Genomic DNA, 22,870 nt, shown 5'->3' with positions numbered 1-22,870 from the left:
AGGCCTATTGTGGTTCAGGGTCTTTCATTCTTCATCTGCCTGCGCGCAGTATTGGAGGTGGAGGATACCTGGACGTGTAATGTTAATTTTACCTGTGATCCTTTGAATAAGTTCCTGGTTAAAAGAACTGAGAATTAGCCTTTACTAGTCATAACAAAATGAAGAATTTCAGTGTGTGTGTATGTTGTCACATGGTGTGTAGCTAAGGCATTCATTCATTTGTACAGACATAATATTCTAATACAAGATTAATACAGGAAAATAATTGGTGTCATAAGTACCTATGGTTCACTTTTCAGAATCAACGTTCTGTCTGCTAACCTTGAAACAAAACAGACTAGAGCAGACTTTAAATGTTACTAAACTGCATTACTAATACATCTGATTCAACACATTAATTATCTAAATTATTTACTAATATCTAACAGGGGAAACACACCTCATGGGGAAACATATTTCAACACAACACCGGCAAGAGGAGATGTGTGCATCCACAAACTATCCTCTCATTTTCAGGAGGAGGCCTTGGGTTTTATCATTCTGAAATAATTACAGACTATTTGGAGTTACGATGGGTACAAAACTAATCTAGAGGTACCCAAGATTAAGCATTAAATGGCTGGAAATGACCATGCCATGGCCACTTTAACCAATCAGACTTCAGCATTGTGATGTTACACCCATGAACACATCAAATTCATTTAGAAAAAGATCATTTGTCTGCACTATTTTTATTTACTTATTTATTTAGTCATAGTTAACTTAATCCACAGAACCTGTTATGGTGATGATAATCAATACTGTATATTTGATTGACAGTAATTATACTGTAACTTCAGATCTGTGTAAGCTTTAGAGCTCTGGTTGAAGCCTTTCTTACCTGTATTGATGAAATGACTGTGCCATTTTTAGACATGCTTGAATCGTCCTGCAGAGCCATCTCTGCTTCAACATCAGTATTTTGCATGCCTTTCAGACAACCAGATGTTTGTGGGCCTGTCTTCTGAACAGGTTGTAATGTAATCTAACATCTGTGGCATCTGTGGCTGCTGGTGAAACTCATTTGTTCCTGATGGAACTATGAGAACAAACCAGAAATGACCATAAACCCACTGTTTTCCACTAAAAAAACCTCATAGTTGGGTGAGGTTTTAGGGCAACAGGGGTGACAGAAAAGAGAAGGACAAGAGACAGCAGCATTTACACCTCATTTTCTGTGAAACCATACACACACCAAAACAAACAAACTGCTCCTGATGCGCTGAACAGAGTGAGCAGTGCTGCTGAATGAGTTACTGCCATGTTAGCTGGCTAATGTTTCAGAATTGCTGTATTCAATCATTGGCCACTAGGGGGCAACACATACAAATCTTTGCTCAGGCTGTTCAAACAGACTGATGGCTTCCTTGGCTGTTCAATAGTCATATTTGTGATGCATGTTAGTAACTCTGGAGCCGATACAATAGTTTTACAATTGATAGTAAAATTTGTCACACCTAACAAGAAAACAATAAAAGATATGTAACCTGTCAATTCAGGTTAGATATGTTTCATGTTGTGAAATGTGAAATTAAACAGTAAGCAGTGAGGGTGCTAATCAATTAATTGTTTGTCAGATTCCAGCTTGTCACATGTGAGAATTTTTCTTTGGCTACATTCTATGTACGTTGTTATATGTTAAATAATTAAGTGTTTTTGACTGTCAGGTGAACAAAACAATATCTGAGGACCTTTGGCTTTGCAAAGTTATGGAGCTTCTTTTACCACAAATGTTTAAAACATTTTATAGCCTAAACAATTAGTCAAAAAAGTATTAAGCTGATGAATTGATAGAGAAAATAAATGTTAGTTGCAGTCCTGCTTTATATATGTTTCAGGATTCAAGATTCCATATTTCGTTACTGTTATACCACAAAGTACATTAAAACTAAATGTGCAGAACTCTGTATGTATGTGCATACAAATGAAAATGTTAAACATAAAAAAGAGCAGCAGACAGGGAAGTTGCACTGTACAGTAAACAGTTCCTGAGGAGCAACTCTAGAGGATTTGTTAAGCCTTGATGCTAGTTGTGAGTTTTGGGAATTAAAAGAAATTGGTTTGTGTTTGTGTTGGAGAGCAGGAGATGTCCACTGATAACTCTGAAGAAAGTGGATGAGGATTAGAAGGATGGGGGGGCAGGTTTGTTTGACACAAGATCTTCGGAACAGCCAGAGGTGTTTGTTTGCCCTGATCAGAGTCAGTGCTGCACATGTGTCTGCTTGTGTGTGTTGTACAGACTGCATGATGACTCAGCCAGTCAGACTGTCTTACTGTAGCATCTGCTATCTCTGCGCCAACAGTGACTCAGTCATCATCTGTCCTGGTGGCTATGACCCCAGACAGCACAGTTTGTATTTTTCTGTGTGTGTGTATGTGTGTGTGCGTGTCAATGACCCAGAGAGACAGCAGGGCTAAGAAATGACTAAAACAGCCGCAGCTGCATTTCCATGGCAACAGGGTGTTTTAATGGAGGGACATTATGGGCTAGAGAGCAAGGTAATGACCACTCTGGCCGTCTGAATGCCTTGATCTTATCACCATGGTGAGAGGGGATGCTCCCACCTTCTGGTGGTTTAATAGCCCCTACTCTAATAGACAGGCAGCCTGGGCCATTGGGGTCACCCAGAAACACTGGACCACCCCTCCCATACTCACACAAATGCAAACCTATAACAGTGCTTCGCTACAGGAGCTCAACTGTGACCTTTTTTTGCTGATGTTCTACAGAATATATCTGGTTAAAGGATCTGACATGTTGTTAAACTGCCCTTATAACAAATAAAATGCATGTGGCAAGTATATTTGTGATAGAAATGTAAAGGACATTTCTTCCAGGAGAGGAAGAAACAAGGGAATGGATGAGGAGAGAACAGGAGAGAGATAAGAGCTTCTTGAAAACTTGTTTGTAGAGGAATGGCCTGTCACAGCTTTGGCACCCTCACATACACTCGCACTTGTATACCCTCCTGAATCTCACACACCACGGCAGAGTGTATACATGGACAAATCCTATAAGTCCATTTGAATAAATACCATTTGAAAACAGTCTTCTTCTAATCTGTTTGTTTGAAATTCATGATGAATCGACAATTTTCAGTTGGGCAGGACCCAGCGGAGGCCTTATCCACACCTATTTGTCCATGTTAAGGGTTGAGTTATTTCTCAGCACAATTGGTTCAATACAAGTGGAGGAGTGTCTGTAGGACTGGTATTACTCATGTTGTGGGGACATACATTTGTTTACACAGACAAACTGTGGGGTCTCAGTGTTAAAGGTAGAGTTAGGGTTAGGCGAGTACTGGTTATGGTTAAGGTTAGAGAACATCTCCAGGAAATGAATGCAAGTCAAAGTAATGTCTCCTAAAGTGATGGAAACACAATTGTGTGTGTCTATCTATCTCTGTGTGTGAATGCTCCTCTTTATCTCATTCAGTGAGTGAGTGGAGGTTAGCTGTAAGGCTATCTGTGCCTCTCAGACACCCAATTTGTCTCTGACAGTGTGCTTGCTGCATACACACGCTTACTGATGAACTGGCCTCCTCAGTGATGTTACCTCTGATAGATGCCACATTACTGTGTATTTACAACAATCTGGACCTGGTCATTATTTGTTAGATGTAGTTTTAATCAAGTTAAGAATCCTGAACCTACATACTTGTATTAAAGTCTCTGTCTCTCTGTCCCTCTCTGTCATAACAGGCAGACAGCTAAAATGGACTTATCTCCCATCATACCTGGATCCAAACAGGACTGAGCGCCACACTCATCCTTCCCACCTCACACCAGAGAGGCCTCTCTCTTATGTACTTAGTCCCACATGTAGACCCCCTCAACCATACATCCTGCTTACAGCTGAGAGAGTGCTGCATGATGCTCATGGTAATGATCTTGTGTGTGAGGACAGGTGTTGTTGATGATATCCACAGATAGTTCCTGCTGCTTTTAATCTGGACAGTAAAAACACAAAACCCAGATAAGAGGTAACCTGAGTTGACTGCCACTAGTTTTATTCCTCAGGTAATTAGAATTAATTAAAAATTAGAGGTTATAATATGAGAAACACACACACACACCTCACGCTCTGAGTGTGTAAAAATGTATAGCTTTATTTATGTAGTGAATATATTGTTGAAGTTTCTACTTTGTGTTACATACAGTGGTAAAATGAATACAATTTTTTAATTGGTGACATGGTAAAACAGTGGTTAGCACTGTTGCCTCATAGCAAGAAGGTTCCACGATCGAGCCCCAGCCGACCCATGTTGAGTTTACATGTTCTCCCTGCGCCTGCGTGGGTTCTCTCTGGGTGCTCCGGAATCCTCCCACAGTCCAGAGACATGCAGCTGAGGTTGATTAGTGCCTCTAAATTGCCTGTTGGAGTGAGTGAGTGTGGGTGAGTCAGCCCTGCAATAGACTGGTGACCTGTCCAGGGTGTACCTCACCTCTCGCCCAGTGTCAGCTGGGATAGGCTCCCGCCCACCATGACCCTCTTCCAGATAAGCAGTATAGACAGTGGATGGCTTTTAGTCATATTTGTTTAATCTTTACAAAAATGAAAGTCTAGCAACAGCACATGGGTTTTACAGGGGTCTTATCTTCATCATGAGGTTGCCAGGCAACCAGCGGAGACTCCTCAAGGTACTGCATACAGCTGTGAAATAGATATATAACCACCAAAACATGCAAGTTATATACTTTGCTTTTTGCACAGTTTAAACATATGAGATATAGCATTTTAATTATAGAGCTTTAGAATTGCCAGTGGGTAGATTCTGTTAGCTTTGTACAAAGCTAGGCTAGCTGTTTCCTTCTGTTTTAAGTCTTTAAGTCAAACCTAACAGGCTGCTGGCAATAGTTTCAGTTCTACCATACAGACATGAGAGTGGTGTCACTTTCATGTCTGTATGGGAGGAAAAAAATAAGTATATTCCATAAAAGTTGAACTATTCCTTTAAAAAGTTTCTTATTTTTAATTATTTTCAGATCTAGTGCTGGTGCACAGAGGAATGTGGAAACAAGGATGCATGAAGTAAGAATTCATTTTTTATTCCAGAGAATTTTGATATACATATGTACAGTATTTAGTTAAGACACAAACAAGGTTGACAGTGAAGCTATGCAAACCTTAATGGTTAATGCTCAAGTCATCCAGTGTAGCATACAAAATGTGCCAGACCACAACTGCTGATGTTCCTTGCTGTTTCTGTGCGAGGACAAATGGGCAAGTTGTATTATTTGTGTTTGTCCTATGGGCAAGGACCTCACATCTATGATTTTGTGTGTGAAGTATTCTTATATGTGCATTCTTGGTAGGTAATTTTTTCTACAGCTTATACAGCATATACAGTACAGTATTTTTGTCAGGCAATGTTTTTTTTTTTTTGAGGTGGAATTGTGTTTATTGATGTTTACCAGGAGTAGGAGGCTTTCCAAGCATACACAACTTTCGTTCTTTCTCTGTGTCTCCCCTGCTCTTCCTTTCCTAGTCTAAACTATGGAGTTAAGAAATTCATTACAGTAAGATGTTGACATGCAGGGTGGCCTTATTGTGAGATCCCCAACCAATTCAAGACGCAAAACCTCTTCAGCATCACCTTTCCTTACGGTGTGCAACTTCATCAGATTCCGTGTTCCTCATGCTGTTGTTGTTGTATGCAGCTTGGGTCCCTGTGTGGTAAACAGCTGTTGGTGTGCGCTCTAGTGTCTGATAAACACATTAGACTTTTGTTAGACTGTTGTTGACACTCCCCTAAACTATCCCAGTTCAAACATTTGATAGAGATGGGGCTCCAAGCCAGTAATGAAGATGCAAACATTATTGTGGCACTGTGACTAGTGAGAACAACAAGTACACATGCACTAAATTATGTACTATTTTGATATTGAGCACTACTGAGTAGCTAGGTTGAAAAATATGTTCCAGGTGTCTTATATCATTATATCCACCCTTCCGTTCACACTTCTATAGCTTTATACCAAGCCATCACAAAGAAACTTTAATTCAATAGCATTTCCTTTCTTATACTGTATATTTGTGTTGGATGTACGCTCTATAATTTACACTTAGTACAGTGAAGGTGGTGCTGCTGCTTGCTCCCACAATCTTTGCATGACAGGAGAGGTTTTCCAGTCTGAGGTGTATCAAAACACTGTCAGTCGTTGGCTTTGGTTACTGGAAGAGGATGTGGCTACAGTAGGGTACTGCCAAAACAAGGTGTGATGTGTCCCACCTTTCTATAGCTGGCAGTTCCTTTAGGCACTGAGCCACCACTGTGATGTGACTGTTTTCCATCTCTCCTTACATATGACATATGTTTTTGTTGAGGATGTTAGTGTATTTTAATTTTTGGCATCTTTTTTTTCCTATTATAATATCTTTATGATTGATTACACTGCATTCAGAATTTCTTAAAAAATTACTTTAGTATAGAAGAAATTCAATTTTGTTTTTATCTTTCATAATTAGGTTGTTGCACTCAGTAGCCAGTTGATCTTATTTCACAATGAAAGGTCAAATCAGACATGAAGTCCGGATATTAATGCTAAAAATACAACTTCTCATCGGTTGATTTGGAACAGAATAAAATTATCGATGTAAGAAATCAGGCTCCAGTTTGGATCTTGTCATATTAGTATTACAGTAGAGCTCGGTTAAGCCTGTGTGAAAGCTCTATGATACTTGAATGAATTATCTCCTTACACAGAGTGGGAGGCCAAAGTATAAACAAGTCTCTCTGACCATGGAGAGGGAGAGATGAGTTTCCTTCTGTTGTTTTTCTTACACCAGCACTTTATTGTAAAACTGAAATGATATTGTTCCCATGGCAGCTCTGTGTAAATGTTTTGTGTGTGGCATTCCTCCATTTCATGCCGAGCGCTTGCTGTGTTTACCACTGTTTACTGAGTGACTGAGGCTACTGTACTGTGTCCTTGCTCTTGATCAGCTGTCTCAGTGCTGGTAGAAGGTGAAGCCCAGTCAGGGGAAGTGTGGAGACCTGTTAACTCCTGCACTGGGCTGTAGGAATCTGCAGGCTGATTATGAAAAAGACACATGTTAAGATAAAGATAATCTCAAATTTTCTATAATTCTACGACGAGGCCAACGAGAGCAGAGGTTCCAGGAAGATGAGTAGAGAAATGAACAGTGAAGAACGCTCCACCACAAAACACAAACAAAACAGTCTCCAACATTCCACACGGAGAGTGTTTGTTTGTGTGGTGTGAGTTTGGGATTCTTTATACAAGTGAATTTGTGTGCATCCCTAGTGGTTTGTGTTTTTAAAGGTGAGGAGTCTTGGAGACTGCAAGTGGGACATTGGCTTCAGTGGTAACCACATCTACTCTACTCTTGTGAACATGTTTGAGTACAAGTTGGCAATTCAGTAGATGCTTTCACTCTTCACCCATAGGCTACTTATAAGAGATTATGGCCTTATGTTATTTATGTTTTGCAATATTTAGATCCTTTTCAATTGCGTCTGATACAATGATGTCAGTTTTTTTTTTAACCAGTAGCAGAGGTTTGAAGAATAAGAGAGTGCATCACTTTGGCACAACATAGGGATGAGCTGAGTTTTGGTTTGATTGTGTGAGCATGTTGGGATGGCTCAACGCTATCTATCAATGTCACGCAGGTTGCCATCGTATCACTGTTAGTGTCAGCACCAGCATGTGTCAGCTGGTATCACTCACTGGTATCTATGTCTGTGAGGCCTACACAATTTGACCCTGACCCTGTATCTCTCCTGTTCCCCACACTTCTGTCTCTTGTTTGTGTGTGTGTGTGTGTGTGTGTCAGTGTGTCAGTGTGTATTGTCAGCCCAAACCCCCATATTCCCTGGAATGTTGGTGGAATTTCGACTATTTTTCCAGGTCACTGTTGTTTGTGCTTTGCGAGGTGTGTCTGTAAATTCCCACACAGTGTAGGAGATAAACACACTCACACTGTCAGAGGCATATACAAACCTCATCACATTGCAGCCCACACCTTGTAGGGTGGAGAAGTCACCAAATCTAAATGTCCAGCACATACACTCTTTGTCCCAAAATCCTCGTGGTAGCTATCTGTGAGGGCTGAATATTCTGCTGGCCTATGATAAGTTTGACTTCTGGTCTTGCATAGAATGAGTTATATTACAAATAAATTATGGATGACAAATTGATGCTGTGTCAGGTCACATAGACCTATTACTCAAGAAAGATGAACTGAGGTTAATATGCAAGTGGTAGTATATGTCAGTAGGTAGAGTAATTATAGAAGCGCTGCTTTTACATGCAACAGTGAGTGAGCACTAAAATACTGCTTTGACATTGGAGTGGGATTGTGAGGAAAATCCCAGCTGTATTTTTGTCAGCAACTTGCCAGATCAAAGAATTTATATGGCAACCAACTGCCTATTGAACCAGTATTTTATGAAAAGAGACCTTCAGTTGCTGCTGTGATACTATAGGGCACCTACTATGATGGCTATCAAAATGTGTTGCTGGAAACCATCACTGGAAATGACAGAGTTAGGGGAGCAGGTAGTGAAGTTTGAGGGACAGGGAAAAAGAGATTGTGATGAATGGCTGACTTTTTTTTTTGCTTTAGATTTAAACAGATATGTGTTGTAATCTCCTTTCCCCTCAATGTAGATGCTACAGTTCATACTTTCACTCCCTGTTTGTTTTTACACCCGTTAGGTCTTGACAGGTCATGTAAATACTAGTCTGAGCTCCCTAATAAATCAGTGCCTCCTACAGTCTTCGCACCCAAACCTGTTCCCAACAAAGCTGCACCACCTAATACCTAGTGGTGAGCAGCCACCCCATAGAGAAAGAGTGAAAGGATGAAAGATGAATGGAGGAGTTGACACTCTTGGCAGCTAAAATGTAGGCCAGGGTTTAATGTAGCAGAGCAGATGTTCTTTATAAGTTCATCTCTTTGCTGGCAAGCCAGAAAAGAGCTTAGCTACATGTGCAAGCTATTAATATTTAGGGGGTGTCAGCAGCTGACAGATCACTGGTGGTCATTCATAGTGCTGAAGGTTCTTTATGACCCTTGACCTCGCCAGACTCCCCTTCTAACCTCTGGGCAAAAATGACCTAGGTTCTTCTGGTCCTAAGGGCTAAACTCATCCCACCACACACATCACATGCATTCTCTGGTCATGAACAGGGACTGACAGAGTAGGAAAGCCAGCTAACATGCTGAGGGTTTTACCAGACAGGTGATAGGAGATCTCAGGGAGTACTGAGGGGGTCCTCTCCTAGCCTGCAGGTATATAAATGTGAATATGTGTGCAAAACAGGTTTCATGGCTGACACCTGGACCACCCTGAGGTGAATGGTATTTGGGGAATTGTTGGTGGGCTCTCTGGCTTGATTTCCACAGACAGAAGCCTGTATCAGAGGCATGGAGGTGAAGGGAGGCGGTCAGTGTGATATGGCAGGTGGGACAAGTAATGATGATGAATTGTGGGCAGTGCGGTTCTTTCTGCTCAGATTAAGATCTGCTGATAAACATGCCTGCCAGGTCTGTAAGTAACCCTATACATTTCTCTCTCCCCTTCATCCATCCATTTGACTTGTTGTCTTCCTTCTCTGTCTCACACCTCTTCTTGTTTCTGTTTCTCAGTAGAAGCTGGATTTTAAATTTTAGATATTCTTGGACTCAACTCTCCCGAAGTCTAGGTCATGCCTCTCTACCTCTACGTTTAATGTGTGTATGTGTGTGTGTATGTACTGTATGTCTCTGTGTGTGTGCTCTTGCATGTGTGTGTTTATGTAACAGGAATGAAGTTCATCCTCTATTTGCAGGGTTGTTGTCATTTGGCAACCAGAGGGCCGACTGACATGCATTACAGCCTGGACACAAGGTTGATAAATTTACATAACTGTCAGTACCAAGACACTGTGAGAGAGGCAGAGAGAGAATATAGAACAAGCATTAAAAATGGGGACCCAGTTGAGAATAACCGTGATGATGTTCAATAGATGATTAGGAACATATGTGCTCTCTGAGTGGCTAATAGTCTAAAGATATTGCAATGTGTGTGTCAGCGTATTCAGTTGTACACAGCTGATGTTATACACCTAGACAGAAAATACTTATAATTCAGCTAGACCATAGTTGGATGGTAACTGCTTGCACCAGTGGTTTGGTTCTACTCATATTCTTTGTTAGCTTTATTATGGAATTCAAGGATAATTCTGGTTTATTACTAGTTGAGTCTTATTTTGTAGCTGTTGTTTTTAATGGTTACGGTAGCATTTTACCCACAAAGTTCATTTCTTAGATTTAAAAGCAGGGTCAACATTGCTAGAATTTAGCAATAAATATAAGCAGTAAAGAAGATCAGGAAAGTCATAAATAAGACAAACATTTAACCAGATTATCTTAGCCAACTAGGCTACAGCTCCCCCGTGATCCTATTCAGGTATAAGTGCTATAAATAATGGATCAATGGATGTATCTCAGCCAACTGCCAAATCAAAAGTGAGGGTACCCACAATGTTGGTAATAATCAATCATTACGAAGGAAAACTGAGCGAGCGCACCTACTGCAAGCACTGCAGGTCAAAGATAAACCATAGAGTCAGCCGGTAAAATATGATGAATGTTTACAAAGGTTGGGGATATTTTTTTCACCTGTTTTTTCCTTTCCAAATAATTTTGGTTAACCTGGAGTATTGCTTTAAAACCATATACTCTAGACTTCTGTTGTTAGTGCTAAAGCATTCCTAGGTCTCAGCACCTAATTTGATGACTTCCATTTAAAAAAAAAAATACAAGTTGTAATACAAGTTATAAAAGGCATAATTATCCTTTAAACCTCTTGTGTTACTTGCTGTCATTTCTGTGCCCTGACTCCATACAGTCTCACTGACTTTGAGCAGCACCTCCTTAGCTAATTTAGTTCAGTAACCTCGCTCTCATCAACACTCTCACATATCAGCCTTCCACATAGTGACCAGCACTGCGTTTAGGAGGTGCGCTCCAGCCTGTCCTTGAGAATCACTGCTCGGATAGATAAATCCACGCACAATAATTAGTCCATAAAATAACACATGAATGCAGCTCATGAGTCTTGATAAATAAAAAAAGAAACCTTCACATGCCCCAGTGATGTTATAGGCAGCTGTCACTGACAGCAGGTAAAGTGCAGGGCTCACATTAGGGAGTAGAAATGATATAATTCACTATTAGGGGTGTGTGATATCATATTACATAACTCTTTGGGCCATAAATTTGAAACTATACCTCTATGTATATGTTATATGTTGATTGTACAATGACCGCCAGATGCAGTGGCATAAAACACGAGCCAAATCATTTAAAACGTACACGCGTGGTGCATACAGAAATATGGATGCAGGCACCACAGTCTACAGGGCAGGTGCTTAACACTTCTTGTGTCATGGAACTGATGTGTCCATTCAAGTCTGAACATGGCTACAACCTGTCCCAAGTCTGGGCATTGAGAGATGATGTCATCACCAGTAGACATTGACCGACACAGTATGTAGTGTTAGAATCTTACAAGAAATTGTTAAAACAGCAATGAAACTGTACTGTATAATTGTGTCTTCATACAGTTGTGTTTGCACACTACATTTTCATTTGTCATGATTTGATTCCTGTGTACAATATCCATTTGAATTCATGTTGTCAGGAGTCTCAGGGCTCCAATATGCCATAGACTGAATTGGACTGAGAGTCTGGAGCAGAGGGGGCTGAGGCTGGAAAGATTGCTGGAAAATTCCCTTTGATAAGCCGGCCAAGACGCCTTTGATTAAATGTGGTCCTAGCAGGAGCTCACACTAGGTCCTCTGTGGCACCACCATATTCAATCACCAGCTATCAACAACCCTGGGTAATTACAGTCATCTAGTCATTAGCCTGAGACCCACCTGGAATTCCACATAGCGAGGGGTGGATGAACGAGGCCAGCAGGGGTTGAGGTTTAGGCTGGGCCTTTAATCAAACACTTCCCTCCCCTTGACTGATATAACACACACCCACCCTAATCCACACAGACACAGCCTTTGTTATGGACACAGATAGTACTGTTACTGCCACAATGTCTCTCAGCTCGTGCTGGTGAGGAGCAGTGATGGTGTGTGTGTGTATTTGTGTATGTGAAGGGAGTACAAGGCAGGTTATGGCAACAGTACAAATGAACTTAGTCACCGTCCTGTTCGATCACACTGATAATTTCTTCTCTCTCTGCACTATCTAGTCTCTTTCTAGTCTTCAACATATACTGTATGTGTGTCTGTCTGAACAAAAATGAAGATTCCAGTATCATACAATGCACCATATATTTTATGTGAACATTTGTTTAGATAAGGCAATATACACTGTCTTACAGAAGCAAGCTGGGGAGAAGAGAAATGATATTTGTCCAATACTATGGTTACATGCGACTGAATGAACATCCAAGACTGCTGCTTCTTTTTCTTCTTCTTCTTCTTCTTCTTCTTCTTCTCATCGGCAGTTCGTCATCTTAACCACTGAATACCATGTAGTCACAATAATTTTGGTGCTGTTCTCTCTTCTCCTCTTGTCAACCAATGTAGTGCAGTCTCATCCATAGATGACAAATGAAACAACACTTTACAGTTTAAATAAATCACTTTTAAACAGCTTTTTTTTTTAACAATTGTATTTAAAGTTCCAGTGACACATCTGTCCATTTACTCATCTGGTGTCCATCTCTATGTCCTCTGGTAGTCCTGTGCCTGGACTTCTGTTTGGCCACAAAGAGCCAAACTTGCTTAGATGTTCATTTCTCACAGTGCACTTGTCAAGCTACTTCTCTAAGTCCCACCAAGTATTATTTTTGGTAGATAAAAGTGTATTTCCCCAAAATAAGAAAGAACATTATGTAAGTATATGATGGAGTAATAATACTGGATATGTTTGTAGGCTCAGTTAATGTAAAAATTTGTCTTGAAAGTATCATCAAAGCAGCAAACCATTTTAAGCCCAGAACCACTTGCTAGAAAAACAGTCTGGACTGAATCTTTGATAAAAGCCTAATCCACCCAAACTTCAAACTGGTTTCACTGTTTATCATCTGATCTCAGCAGTTTAGCCACAAGGTCATTCGCAAACGGGGGCTGATGGTTATTAACTCATATTGATGGGTACTGAATTCTAGTGCTTTCACAGAGACAGTTAGAAAAGCCATGCAATGATAAACCGAGATGGGGGCAGGGGAGGGCGGAGACACAGAGCACTTTCGGTCAGACTTTCCCAGAATGCCATGTTCCACAGGATGTCCTGCAAAGGGGAAAGGGGCGGGGTTGCAATACAGCAGGCAGAGGGATGTGCCCTCAGGTCTGGTCCAACCAGTCAGCTCGTTTGGGGGCCTTGCATGTGTGTATGTCCACAACCTCCTCACAGTCCTTACACTCCACAGCACAGCACCATTTGAATTTGCACTCGCACTTGGTGATTTGTGTAACTCTCATGGTGTCATAGCCCCGTCCACAGCACATGACCTCACAACCATCTGTGCCACGTGATGTCTTATTGCAGACCCTTCCGGCAGTACCCAGGGAACCTGCACAGAGTACAATAGAAGCAGTTAATGAAAGCTAAAAGTTAAAACTAGTTAGGGTAAAGCAAAATCTGTGATTTGTTTCTAAACACATTATCAATGTTAGAAAAGAGTTGCTGGAAACATGTTAAAAGACTGAGAACTATGTAGTGCTGAAATATGGAGTTAGACCGTTTCATCATTTCTGAGTTCAGGATTAATGCTGCTGTCTCAGTATTAAACAATGACAAAAGTAGGAATGCATGAATGGTGAATGTATTGTAGTGGGTCTGAACCGACCCTAGTTGTTGGAGGGATAGAGATGTGAGGGAGCTAATGGCCACACAGCGGACAGTTAAATTTTTGCTTATCTGACAATTACAGTTTGAAATATGTAATATGAACGTGGCATTAACCCATGAAGCCTTGGACTTGTGGGAAATTGTGCTCATAGTTTGTGTTATTACAGGCATTGCTAGTTCCCGCTGAGTTGTCTTATTGTTCTTCTAGAACTGAACCCAGAGGTTTTAGTTTCACTTTAGATCTATAAGTGATTCAGGGTATGATCGGCAGTAGCATCCTCTTTACCGGTGTTGGGTGTATCATAGCGTTTAGCAGTCTGGGTATTATCTAATGCAGTGGCATGCTGTCTCTGTCTTATGTGAGTCATCCACACAAAGATTAGTGCTGGCGTTTGGTGTGAGAAGATCCCTGTTTGAACTGTTACCTATCACAACAAGCTGCCCGAGAACAACAGACCCACATACACAACTATGCAGTGTTGGTAGAATGGCCTATAGTTACACTGCCTTTCCCAAGCTAGTGCTCCCTTTGAAGCCCCTGTGTGCGTGTGTGTGTGAGTGTGTGTTAAATGGACAGTGGAGCGTGACAGACAGGCTCTCACACTCTGACGCCCATTCTGCCCTCCAGCTACGCTTAGTTCGGACAGACAAGAGAGTGAGAGACTTGACAGACAAAAGTGATTTTTTTTTTTTTAATTAGCTGCTTGTGTCCCTAGGCTGTGGATTCCAGTGGGAAGGTGAAAAAGAGGAGGACAGACGAAGGGATGAAGGGTGAGGCAAGACAAAAGGAGCGAGGAAGAGGGAGAGGTGGACTGAGCTTCTGAATGATAGAGGTGTTAATGTCAAATTTCCCAAACGTTTGTTTAACAGTGTTTCCAGCCATCAACCAGCCAGTCAGAAACGGTCAACTGATTACATCCATTGTGTATAGGTTGATCAATACATTCTCTGATCATGGGGTTGTATATATGTATGTATATATCTATCTCTGTGTGTTGACAGAGGCCGACAGAGGTCAGGCAGTCTCACAACAGCCATGTCCCCAGGGTATAAGGATATTAGCTTCTACAGACATCACACGGGGGGCCTGCTGTGTTATGTGACTGCCATTACACACACACCCTGATATTCACACACACAAACACAGTAGTCATGCATGAACATACACATAACACATCGAGACAATCCATCAACATCCATGAGAAACTGCCTGTCTTTGTGTCTTTCATCTCCTTCTCTTGCTGCCGATCTTACCTGCTGCCTTGTCTTGTAGGCAATAGTCCGGAGAGTTCTCAAAGTAGACCAAGTCATTCTTGGTGGCCTTCCTGAAGGCTTTGTTGGCTACGCCTAAGCCCATCCCATCCTGATTCATTGTCACTTCAATGGCCCCATTGTATTTCCTCCTCAGGTAGTCACCGGTCTTTCTGAAGTCTGACATGGCCATCCAACATGTCCGCAGCGTGCAAGACCCACTCACTCCGTGACATTTACACTCCAGTTTCATGAATCGTTTCACTGCCTGAATAGAGAGAAGTTGGGGTTGTGTGTATGTTGTTTCAACCATCATTAAATTAGATTTTCCATGTTCTAAAAATACAACACTAAGGCAGGAATGTTTCTTAAAGGATTGTTTTACCTATATTAGATGAATCAAGGTGACTCTCAAGTGGTGTGGAGTCTTGTGGATAGTTTTGGGGTATACTTGCCAAGGTTTTGAGTTGTCTGCTGTTTATATTTCACCTCCAGTTAATTACTATTAGCCTATAATTTAATTTGGGGTAGCAACAGAAATCACAGATGTCATTTGAACTTTGTAGTAACATGTGATGCCCATCTATTTGCCTTTTCTGTATAAAAAATGTGTTAATGTCAGATATAAATGCACTAAGACAATCACTTCTTCAAAAATCTAAATGCAACCCATGTAGCCTCTCCTCAAATATGATATAGCTGCAATCACACCAACTTTGACTCTCCATTCATTTTGGTGAGGACTGGGGAAAGAAGCATTTACTGCAGGAGGTGAACTGACCCCACCTCCTTTGCTTGGCATACAGGATAATCAGATTGAATTTGGACATTTGAAATCACAAAGCTCCCCAGGGTCAAACCAGTTTAATTTTCATCCTCTTAGTGTACTTGTCATGCTAACTTCTATAGTCTGTGCTTACCACTCTGCCCATGCTACTTTCCTGTCTTTCCTGATTTTTGCCTCAGCATGTTTGTGGTGGGTCCATGACAAGTTGATAGCTGTGTTTTACAAAGTCAGTAAAGAGAAGGCTATTGTCTTTTAAGAAGACCCTCTGCTAAACTTCTAGACATGGCCTGTTAATACCTTTGAACTTAACAATTTTGAACTTAAGACGTTATTACAAATTACGTATTTAATCCTCTCCTATGTTTGAACAGTAATTTGATTTTTAAACAAAAAAAATAACACCCCTAAAAGTAACTTGGAATGCAATTGGGGTTGCTGTCAGATTGGCTAGACTCCCAGCAAAGTGTGAATGCAGTCTTTAACACGCTGAAAGTCATGCTTCACCTATCCAATGTACATATAACATATAGAGGTCATGATCATGAGAACACTTCCAAAACCAAGTGCAAATGCAAAAGCCCATGACCATTATCTGTATAATGTTGACAGATATCAGTTTCGTGTCAATACCAGATTTAAATTGGGTTAAAATTAAGATTAATCAGAACTTGAGCAAATAAAACAAAAACTACATAACTAGGTATAACACTAGATGTAACCAAATATGTTTCATTATTTGGGTGAATTGATGTTGCTGTAATCACACACTTACTGTTCTGCCACAGCGGTTGTTGTGTAGGTTCATGCGTGCCCTTGCATCTCGGACAGTCCTCTCTTTGGCATCTATGAAGGCTTTGGCAAACTTTATCCCATAGTTGATATTATCACTACAGCCGCCCCAGTCAAACTCTCCTCTATTATCACTAGCTCGTCCACGCTTTTGTGGGTCACAGTTGCATGTCTTCAGCTCTCCCTGGCTGCAGGCACGAGTAAGCGCATACACCACTCCAGCAGAGGAGATAGCGTAGACAAAGGCTGCTTCACGACTGCCTGAGAAAGAGAGACAAAGCACAAAAAAAAAAACATATTATATCATAAATCATATCATTATATAGCTTCTCCAAGACCTAAAGTCTTGAGTTCATGTGTTAACATGCACACACAGATGCATATAATTCCATGACCAGGCCTGGGTGTGAGCCATCGGGACATAAAGGTGCAGCTGACGGGGGCATATCAGGCCTGATGTGGAGTATAGGACAGCTCTGGTTAAATATTATCATGGAAATAATCCTAGCTGTGGGGCTCTCCTCTGCTCACATAAATTGTTTAAATACAGACACAGTGATACCCCATTAATCAGAGGCAGGGTGATGTCATGAAAGCATTATCTACCAGTGCTGTGCTCATCTTTTCCCCCCCAGTCTCTTTAGTTCCTTATAATATGATTCATTTATTGTGTGGCCAAAGACACACAGTGAATTAGACATAGTGTTTGGTCACAGTTCCTTTTTTAGTGCCTGAGGGACTGAATGTCCCAAAAAAGCAACATGGCAGCAATCAAAATAGGAACCTGTCCACCTTACATTACATGGGCACCATAATGGACATAGGTGGTTTCCACTCTGTAATCAAAGTACTCAAATCCTATTGTCCTGTTGTCCTAAAATAACAGAATATGTATGTAATTTGGTAAAGATTTTCATGGGTTCTAATTATTCAGGTCACCCCTGGCCCTGTGACTAATCATCTGGAACCAATGCTTTGGTCAAAATGCAGTGGTTTAATTTCAATGAAATGTTCTGTCACAATTCATGGTTCTCAGAGGACGAATCCAGATGTGTTTCCTCCAAGAGGCCAGATGTTTTACATAGCCAGAAAAACATAAAAATCAAATCTTGAATAAATTAGTTGCCCACAAAGGTAGTGCATTCATGATCCCCACATGATGAACACAGTCTGTTTTAGATCATGTTTGACCATCCTCCACTCTGTCTACTCTGCATGCACAGTATCTCAGTGTGTAATGGGCTCATTGCTCTCAAATCTTTAATCACACTTGCTATATTACTAGTTGTGATGAAGGGCACATTTATATCTGAAACTTAGGTTCACACACATTCTGCAAACCTATCTGAACCAGTCCTGAGTCAGGGCATCAATCAAGCCTGCACTGTTTGTCTGACAGTGAGAATATCTCTCTAAATATTTACATCTACATTAGTGTTTATTCCTCTCTCACACACACACATACACACTGCCTGTATCTCCATATCTGCTACTTTCTTCGTGCATCGTTGACCCCCACACAGGCTTAGGGTGCCTGCTAGTGTGGGACAAGGAAAGTCAGTGACATGAGACACCAAGTTTATGGAGACAGTCCTCTTATTTTATGCAACCTGGATCCAGATACACTGTTGTGAATGAAGGAGTTGCTATTATGCCTTGCTCAAATGAAACAAAGTAGAAAAAGAATATTCCTAAAGATGCAGTATCACAGACTCTTTACAGTATGTGTTGCACTGCATGCACCGTGAGTTATCGGTGGATTACTGCATCTACACTCTGCATTCAAGATGTGGCAGTAATGGTCTACACTGGCACTGAAAAATACTGTAAATGCATGATGGGTAACTTATCATTTATTCTTTTATGCAAAATTACCAGCTGACTTCAAGACACCCATATAGCTTGGCTATCCTGTGCTTTTAATGAAGAGTCCCTGTTATTGTGTTATTTATTACATGTTCATGACTCAGACTGTCTGCAGTCATAACCCCCTTCATAACGGGGAACATGCACTGGTTAAAAAGGGAGAAAGATGCATTTGCATCTGTGTGCATATGCGTGAATGTGCTGCAAAGGTCTGACGGGAGTGGAAAAGTAAAACGATAACAAACCTATGTCTTGAAGCTGGCATGTTTATTGACAAGGCATAAGGCATTACAACAGTCCATTAGTGACTATAAACACGGAGAACCAGCATATGAGACAGAAAGATCAGGGAAAGAACAGAACGAGGTGAGAGGGACAAAGTGGCAGAAGGAGAGATAAGGCAGTTAAAGTGAAAAAGGGGTGAGAATGAGTTGTGACTTAGCAGATGGGGCACAGCTTTCATACTCTTTGGCCACATAGTCAGTTGTCGGACAGACACACATTACATGTAGACACACGTGGACTTACTCCGTAGCAGAACACGTCCAAAAACAGTGTGGTCACGATCCAGTGTGCTGCAGTTCCAGCGATGGTGTCTGAACTGGTGCTGGCACTCTCTGATCCACTCCTTGGTGCCTTCTCCAATGGCCTGCATGATGTCTGGGTGGCGCTGGCAGAGTTGCCGCTGCTTGTTCACCAAACCTGGGATGTTGTCACAGATCACACGGGCCCCAAGTGCCCCAATGTACCTATAAATACCAAAAACAAGAAAATTCCAAGTGGTTTTGATCTGAATCAACAGAAATTTCTTATTCATAAACATGATCTGAACTAGACTGGCATACAGTATATTGCAGTAATTGATGCTATATTGCATTTTAATCCACAGGTGGGTCCCCTCATATATATACTCAAGTGTACACATAAGATGTGAGTGCAGGAGGGCTGCAGTAACAACCTTCTGTGAGTCAGAGTTCACTACACTTAACAGTTTAAGGTTTGTGAGGAGGAGGGGAGTGGAAACCATTTACTCCACTCTCCAAATAAATAAGCACTTAACCTCTCCCCACAAGACTGGTGTGTGTATGTGTGTTTAAATGTCTCCCAATGGGACAGTTGAAATCATATCGTCACAAATCAGAGCAAAAACTTCTGGTGCTTCCAATAACCCTGTCAAACTAAGACCCCATTTACTTGACTCCTCTCTGTCTTCTTCCAGGTCACTCTCATCTTACTCACAGTTTTCGTGTGTGCTTCTTTCAGTCTTTCTCCCTGTCCTAATAAAACGGACTTTTACAGTATCCTATTAAGATAAATGCTGCAGTGAGATTTTCCAAAATAAACTCTAAACCTCATCATGACATGCATCTATGTGCGTGTGCATGAGACCTCTTGCAGCTTGGTGGCTGCAGGGTTTGGCAGGTCATTGAGGAGAGGTCAGGGGAGTGTATGGCTGTGTGGTCGTGTTTTACAAGAAGGGGTGAATGGATTGAGACTGGAGGTTCTCTATTCCCTAAAGTGGCATTAGGGAAGAAGAACAGAGTGCTCACCAAAGGAAAGAACGGTTCACACTTAATTTTCACTCTCTGAAAGTCAGAAGGCTTTGTGGATTTTATAGGATAATAAGTCATTATCCACTGGTCTAAACAACATGCTTTCAAGCCCTTCTGCTCATCAAAGAAACTTCTACTTTATACTTGATCATTTTCTTGAGCATTATCAGTAAGAAATTGTTTCACCGCATAGTTTTTGGATTTCAAAGATCCACATACTAAATAAATTAATGGTTATCAAAAAAAGCTGCTTTCCTATTACAGATGAAAAACTCAAAAAGGAAACTTGGCCACAACAAATATCATTACGCACACATTTTTCCTGTTCAAATTATTACCTTTAAGGAATAGTTGAATGCTATGGATAGTAATTATTTCACATTTATCAAAATGATAAAAACAAATGCATTATAAGTTAAATGTATTCACATTACATCATAAGTATTATTTTCCCCGCATTAGTGGCTAGAACATCACAATTATTTTGGCATCCACCTGCAGTCTTAAAGCCCATATCATCACTTTCTGAACACCCAGAAACAGTTAAACACTGTATATCCTACACTAAATTCCCTTCAAAGCCAACAATTCCCAGCCAAAGCCTTTACACACACTCTTCCCACTACTTCCCATAACTGCTTTTAATCTGTACGCAAACTATTAGGCATTCCATCACTGGCATACCCACCCACACACAGACACTTCTCCTGTAAACACACACACGCACACAGACTTTTTCACCTATGTTGCCGCACAGGCAATGAGATGTTTGTTCGCCCATAGATGGCTGGTTTGGGGGTATTTTCGTGAAGGCATTTGTGCGTGTGTGTATGTGTGGTACGTGATGAATTAATGACCGTACTGCCTTGTCTAATTCAGGCTCCAGCTGAGCTGAACACGCGCTCAGCCAACGGCGCAGGCATAAATTACATTTATCGCTGTATTATTGCTCAGTATGGCTGGTAAGAAGAAAATGCATTATAGAAACAAAATCCTATAGTTTGAACTCAATTTGCAACCCTATAATTTAGGTTATTTTAATGCCCTGTTCTGTTTCTTTTCTCGGTTCTTAAGGAAAAATCAATCGGAATTAAATTAAGTGACGACAGGAAACATCGTTTTCCTTTGCAGTCATTACCTCATACAATTACGAAATAGTGGCTTCATTCCTGATTATTGGAAGCAAAAATTAAATGCACAAAAATGCAAAAGAAAAACAAGATTTTAAATGCTGTCAGCAACGCTGCACTGCGACTTTGATGGGAAGGTACTGTCTGTTATATGTCTGTGTAATAGATGAACTGATACTGATGCTTTTGGGAAAGCGCTGCTTCGAACTACTTGAAATTTGTTTTGTTTTTGCACTTAGAAAATGGTTATTAAGAGTCATCATAAGTTAAAATCGTTGAATTACTTAAGTTTCTTTCGAAAGACCCCAATCCAGGCAGCAGTTCCAGCACCGTTTCAAATGATTAAGATCAATGATGTAATCGTGGCATTCCTTACCTTCCTTTTCTGCTTAGACTCTTCATTTAATTTTAGTTAATAAGAGGAAAAACAAGAAACGTTCTTTCCATAAATGTACTTAATAGTGTGTTCCAAAAGAAACTATACAAATTAAGATTTTATAAATCTTGTTGGCAGGAAGGTTGGCCTGTAGGTGTGATGGATGCAGGCTCACCACCATGAAGAGTCAGCTCGAGGTGTTACCAACAGCAGCAGCAACATGCACGCACAGTAAATCCTCGAAGTGGCACCGGGGTTTTGGCATGAAGAAGATCGGGATGAGAGTCTGATTCCCGGAGAACCACAGCTCCGAATGTGCGCTGCCCGGATACTCACAATCCTGTTTAATCCCAGCATGGTTCTGCGATTTTTTTAAGCAACAACAAAAAAAAAAAAATCCCCAAAAGTCAGATTTCAAGAAAATGCTAAATTTCAATAGATGAAGTTTTATATGAAGTAGTAAAGATTAAGCATTCGTTCTGTAGGTAGGCCTCATTATCCAGTGTGGCTCCATGTTACGCGGCTGTCAAGAGTGTGAGGAGCGCGTTTTCGGTGCCATGTGCGCACCAGACTCCACTGAGCACTTCTGGCTGCCGGCAGGAAGTTTACCTGACGAGGCTTGCAACAAGTGCCGGCTGTTTCACGTCCTCACTTCTCCACTCGGATCTCCAAACACTTATCCTTGTTTTTGGCTCAGTTCGAAGGCATAAAAGGTTCGAATGAAAACGGGAGCCAAAGATTGGTAGACATTCGAGTGGCTGTGGTTCTGTCACTTCTTTGACTCTGTGCTGGCTCGGATGCTCGTAGCGGACCTCTCCTTTATCAGTGCGCGGCGGAGAGCTGAGAGAGAGAGATGAGGGAGGGCTCGCCGCTGACAGCTCCTCTCGCCCATTGGGCAAATGTGGGGGCTGTAGAGTTTAACTAGGAGAGAGATAATAATGGAAAGTGCGTATTTGTAAGTGCTGGTGTAGGTTGAGGGGTAACGATGTCACTGTGGTGGAGACGGTCCTAATGTGGGAAATTCATCTGTAACCACAAACAGAAATTTTTGTAATAAATAATGGCACCCTCATTTTACAGCCCAACAAAACCACATAATTAAATCACAAGAAAATGTGATTTTTCCCCCCTAATTTTTTAAATATAAATTTACAACCTAGAGATTGATTCCATTATTATAGTTTGCCTTATAAACACATACACATACTGGAAAATACTGTCACCCCTGTATTCCTGTCAGATAACACA

At 41.0% G+C, this 22,870-nt stretch overlaps 1 protein-coding gene across 1 annotated transcript; it reads right to left on the bottom strand.

Annotated features, from left to right (window-relative positions):
- Nucleotides 1–12,395: 12,395 nt before the first annotated feature.
- LOC109969546 (protein Wnt-2b-A) lies at nt 12,396–21,984 on the bottom strand. The gene is made up of 5 exons (XM_020616494.1): nt 21,798–21,984; nt 19,092–19,312; nt 16,681–16,958; nt 15,125–15,389; nt 12,396–13,592 (listed from the first exon to the last, which is right to left on the bottom strand). The coding sequence occupies exons 1-5, from the start codon at nt 21,977–21,979 to the stop codon at nt 13,363–13,365; spliced, it is 1,176 nt and encodes a 391-aa protein (XP_020472150.1). The 5' UTR covers nt 21,980–21,984; the 3' UTR covers nt 12,396–13,362.
- Nucleotides 21,985–22,870: the final 886 nt, after the last annotated feature.

Source organism: Monopterus albus, unplaced genomic scaffold, assembly GCF_001952655.1.
Source record: "Monopterus albus unplaced genomic scaffold, M_albus_1.0 scaffold6.1, whole genome shotgun sequence".
Taxonomy (NCBI): Eukaryota; Metazoa; Chordata; class Actinopteri; order Synbranchiformes; family Synbranchidae; genus Monopterus; species Monopterus albus.
Note: the sequence above shows the minus strand (reverse complement) of the source record. Positions and strands in the feature narration are given on the sequence as shown.